Below are 4,769 nucleotides of genomic sequence, written 5' to 3' on the forward strand. Positions count from 1 at the left end.
CAGGACCTGCCCTGCCAGGCTGGGCAGTCCTGGGCCCTGGAGGGCAGTGACTCGTGTAGCACTGGAAGCCAGGGCAGACCAGGAGCCCGAGTCTCTAAACATCTTCCATTTCGTACCGGACCGCCAGCCTCGCAGAGGACCAGGCCTGGCCGACAATGCGTCGGGAGCTGTGCTACCTCAGCCGGGGCAGTGGGGGGCGCTGAGAGGATGAACCACTGGCTTCCCTGCGGCTGGTACCTAGGGCGGGAGCGGAGGGCCGCCTCTCCGTCCATGGTGTTATTTGTGCCATCGGAGACCAGGTCTCACCCAGGAGGCCAGACTCCAAGCCAACTCAGAGGGGCCCCGCTCATTTCTGATTCCCGGTGGATGAACGAATGAGCTCATTTCGTTTTCACAGGGCATCCTGCACAAATGGCAGCGCTACGGCTCAGAGCGGTTCCCTGACTTGCCCGAGGCCGCACCGCTGACCACTGAGCCTGCCGGCACCGCCTGCCTCTCCCCTGAGGTCTAACCCTGGAATCTGCACCGTGACGAGGGAGGAAAAAATAAGGAGGGAACTTTATTTAATATTAAAGTTGGGGAGGGGACCGGAGGGGAGGACGGCCTCACTTGGTGATGGTGTTCCTGTAGAGAGAAGAAGGGCGTGAGGCTGGATGCAGGCACCCAGGCCCTCCGCCCGCCCATCCCATGGCCCCGGCCACTCACGCGTTCATGCTCTTGCCGCTGCCGCTGAGCACGATGTACGGTGTCTTCTGGGCCTTTTGCTTTTCCTGGAGCAAAGCCACAGTGCCCAGGGGTGTGTCGCTGGAGCTCATCTTCTTCAGGAGCTGTGGGGTCACGGCCAGTCAGCACTAGGAGGGGGCACCGCAGCCCACCAGCCACCCCAGAACCAGCAGATGTAAAGTCATCCCATGGGCCACCCACCGCCTCCTCGTCCAGCTTCTTCATCCTCCGCTCTGTCTTCATCTTGCCCGAGCCTTTCCCGTGGAAGCGGTGGGACAGCTGTCGGAAAGCCTGGGGACACGGCGGGAACACGTTAGAGCCGCCTGTGTCCCACAGGGCGAGGGGGGGGGCGGGGGGGAGCCGGGGTGGTGGGCGGGGATGAGAAGGGAAAACGGGCTCAGGAGAAGGATGTAAGGGCCTCAGGATTCCAGTGGCACCTGCTGGGCCGAGGCCGGGCCAGGACACAGGATGGAGGGAGGCAGCTAGCAAACCCGGGGAGTGTGTGAGCAGAGGGCTGGGGGTGAGGATGGGACACGGGGAGGAGGCAGGAGAGTCAGGCCAGGGCTGCCAGCAGGAGCGGGTGTGAGAGCACAGGGGCAGTCCAGGGCCTGGATATGCCACCAGAATGGTGGCCCTGAGGGCACATCAAGCCACTGAGGGGGCAGGTGAGCAAAGGAACCAAAGCACCTGTCCCCCCCTCCTGCCGGGCCTGTGAGGGGGACTGCGATGCCCACCAGAGAGAGAAACAAAGGCACAGAGGTTCGGGCAGTCCTCCAGGGCCCCCAGCCAGCGGTCAACGGAGCCCAGACCCCGTGGTACCTCAAGGGCCCGTGCCAGAGGCCTCTCACCTCCTTGGGTGTGAGTTTTCGGCCCGTCTCATCCACATACTCGATCTTAACATCAGGCTTATAGCCGTCCTTCTCCTTGAAGTCCTGGGTGAAGCCCCGGTACTCCTCCCGCCGGCTATACTTGTCATCGATGGCCCTGGCGAGAGACGGGGGGCTCAGGGCCAGCCACTGCCCACCCTGCCTGGGTGCCCACGCTGCCTGGGTTCTGGCAGTCCCGAGCTGGCGCCAGCCCCTGGCCTTCTGCCCACCCCTGCTGTGCTCACATCTTGTCCTCAATGCAGTACACCGCTGACGGCAGGGACTTGTTGGGCGCCTTAACCCGGGCCACCTTCTGCACTGTCGTCTCCAGCAGTCCTGGGGAGAAGGGTGGTGAGACTCCAGGATGTCCACCCCACAACAGGGGCCCAGCCCCAGGGCAGGCCTGATGTCCCCACCTGCACAGAAGGCGCTGTGGAACCCTCACAGCCGTGCTGTGGGAGTAAAGGCCTCAGGCCTGTTTGCAGATAAAGGAAAGAGACTCAGAGAAATCAGGCCCTTGTCAAAGGCCACTAAGTGAATGGCACAGCTGGGACCCTAATGCCAGGGGCTCTGTGCCATAGCCTGGACTGCTTCAAGCCCCCCATTCTTCCTCGGGAGACACTGAGCCTTGAGGGATAAGTGGTGCTTTGTAGAGGGACATGTGAGCACAGCCATCAGAAATGGGGTGATGTAGCCCTAGCTCGTAGGGCTCAGTGGAGAGAGCATCAGCCCAGGGATAGAGGGTCCCAGGTTTGATTCTGGTCAAGGACATGTACCCCGATTGCAGGCTCAATCTCCGGCCCTGGTTCGAGCGCATGCAGGAGACAACCAATCAATGTGCCTCTCTCACATCGATGTTTCTCTCTCTCCTTCCTTTCCACTCTCTCTAAAACAATGGAAAAATATCCTCGGGTGAGGATTAACAAAAAAATAAAAATAAATGGGGTGATGTAGAGCAGGCCAGACCCTCCAACGACTGCCCCACAACAGGTGCAAAGGAGTAGCTCATGGGTCCTGGGGGCACTGAGAACAAGAGACACATCAGAGGGGACCAGGGGAGCCACGCAGGCACCTGGCTGTCACAGCACCAGGCCCCGGCAGGGCTCATGGTGCCCGGAGCCCTTACCTTTGTTCTGACACAGGAGCAGCGCGGCTGCCAGCCCTCTATTCACGATGGGCTCCTCGTCCAGGATGGTGGTGGAGGAGGCAGAGAACTGGGGGTGGCACACGGTGGTGAGTGGGCCACATGACACTTCTCACCCCTCACCCAAAGTCACCCCCACCACACCCTGAGATTTATGGACCCCATCTATGGGGGAGGAGACGAAGGCTCTGAGACACTGAGTAACTAGCCCTGGATCTCAGAGCTGGGCTAGAGCCCAGGTGGTCTGCCTCCAGCCCCAGCCCCCAACCCCACACCCCACAAGGCTGTTCCCTGCCCTTCCATCCTCCCAGCCCCCAGCTTGCTCCTCCCTCAACTCACATCCTGATGCTGCTTCTCCTCATCCAGGTTGACTGTGCTCCAGCCAATGTTCTCCTCGCCGTCAGACTCAGAGCCGCCGTTGGCTGAGCGTTCCTCGTCCCGTTCGAAGTCCTGGAGGACAGACCAGCGTCAGCCCAGGCAGCGCATCCAGACACAGCTCATCACCGAGGTCCACTGGGCCCGACAACCGCTGCCCCACACCGGCCGCCAGCCAAGAGCAGAGCAGGTCAGTGAGGGGAGCCGCCTGCAGACTCACCATGAGCTCCTCCTGCTCCTCCCGGTTGCCGGCCAGCCCGTAGGTGGGGATCTCCCCCAAGGTGCGGCAGAACTCCGACGTGGCATTGAACACGATGGTCCCCTTCCGCTCCGGATCCTCATCCTCCTCCAAGCCCCGCTGGCGGGACTCCAGCTTCTTCACAATCTCCACCACCTAGAGGAGGAGCAGCTGTGGGCAAACCCAGAAGTTCCTGGGGCGGTGCCGTTGAGACCCAGGAACCCAAGATCCTCCCTGGTGGTAGCAAGACAAGCCATTCCTACTGCCTGCAGCAACCTGTGATGGTCTCCATGTCCTCCCTGACCCCTACCACTCTCCACCTGCACCTGCATCAATCTCACTCTGCTCCAAAACCATCAATGGCTCCCTACTGCCCTGTGAATCAAGATCCAAAAGCCTACATGGCCCTGGTGACCAAACCCTGCTCCTACCTCAGGCCACGCTCCTACATGGCATGGCACCGAGGCCCCTCAAAACTCCGCCCCTGACATTATCCCCCCGACTGCACTCTCTGTCCTCTCTATTGTGTCATTGCCGTCAGCACACAAGGATTATCTGGGATCTCCCCTCCTTGAAAACATCCTCAACCCCACAGCCCCACTGCTCTGCCCAACAGCAACCTCCTCAGTGAAGTTTCTAGAAACCACATCTAATTCTGCACCCGTTCCCTTCCATTTTATTACCTTTCTTTTTTATTTGGAGAGTACGTTTATTAAAGCTAGGCACAGTGAAGCAAAGGGCTTAGGATACAAGAAGCAATAGGAGAGAGCCTAGGCCGTGTTCTGCTTCCGCTCTCTAGAAACATAGGAAAGTGAGCCACCGTGAGGGCGCATGCAGGGGGCAACCAATCAACCTGTCTCTCTCATGTTGATGTTTCTCTGAATACCCAGCCCAAGATACCAACCCGCCAAGTATTCTCTCGTGTCACCTTGTTCTGTCTGCCTGCTCTAATCACTATCAGAAACTACTGCTTGCTCACGTGTTCGCTGATGTCTCTCCCCCAACCCCCAGTTAGAAAGTCAGATCCTCAGATCCATGAACGCAGAGCCCCTTGGCTGCCTGTTCCCCAGTGCCCTCCAACCACGAGGGCAATGCCTTACTCACAGTGGGATGCAACATGTATTCACAGAAGATAGGGAAGGGTCTGACCCTAAAACATCATACAGCGAAAACACTACAGAAATCTAAAATATGCAAATAATATGTTATTAAACAAAAAAGAAAGTCAAGATTGGAATTCAGGCCCAGCCAGCTACCACCAGGGAGGATGTTCAGTGGTTGAGCATCAACCTGTGAACCAGGAGGTCACGGTTTGATTCCTGGTCAGGGCACATGCCTGGGCTGCATGCTCAATCCCCAGTGAGGGGTGTGCAGGAGGCAACAGACAATGATTCTCTTTTATCACGAGTGTTTCTCTCTCTCC

General features: G+C 58.9%; 1 protein-coding gene across 1 annotated transcript in view; it reads right to left on the bottom strand.

Annotated features, from left to right (window-relative positions):
- Positions 1-539: 539 nt before the first annotated feature.
- Positions 540-4,769, bottom strand: part of SART1 (spliceosome associated factor 1, recruiter of U4/U6.U5 tri-snRNP) — a 12,029-nt gene continuing 7,799 nt past the window's right edge. Inside the window, exons 10-17 of the mRNA XM_059710912.1 lie at positions 3,329-3,502; positions 3,073-3,183; positions 2,716-2,803; positions 1,835-1,925; positions 1,572-1,707; positions 925-1,014; positions 706-827; positions 540-624 (exon numbers count right to left, since the gene is read on the bottom strand). Of these exons, the coding sequence (XP_059566895.1) occupies positions 606-624; positions 706-827; positions 925-1,014; positions 1,572-1,707; positions 1,835-1,925; positions 2,716-2,803; positions 3,073-3,183; positions 3,329-3,502 (831 nt within the window). The 3' untranslated portion in view covers positions 540-605. The remainder of the gene's footprint in view (positions 625-705; positions 828-924; positions 1,015-1,571; positions 1,708-1,834; positions 1,926-2,715; positions 2,804-3,072; positions 3,184-3,328; positions 3,503-4,769) is intronic.

This window comes from Myotis daubentonii, chromosome 9 (assembly GCF_963259705.1).
Source record: "Myotis daubentonii chromosome 9, mMyoDau2.1, whole genome shotgun sequence".
Classification (NCBI taxonomy): Eukaryota; Metazoa; Chordata; class Mammalia; order Chiroptera; family Vespertilionidae; genus Myotis; species Myotis daubentonii.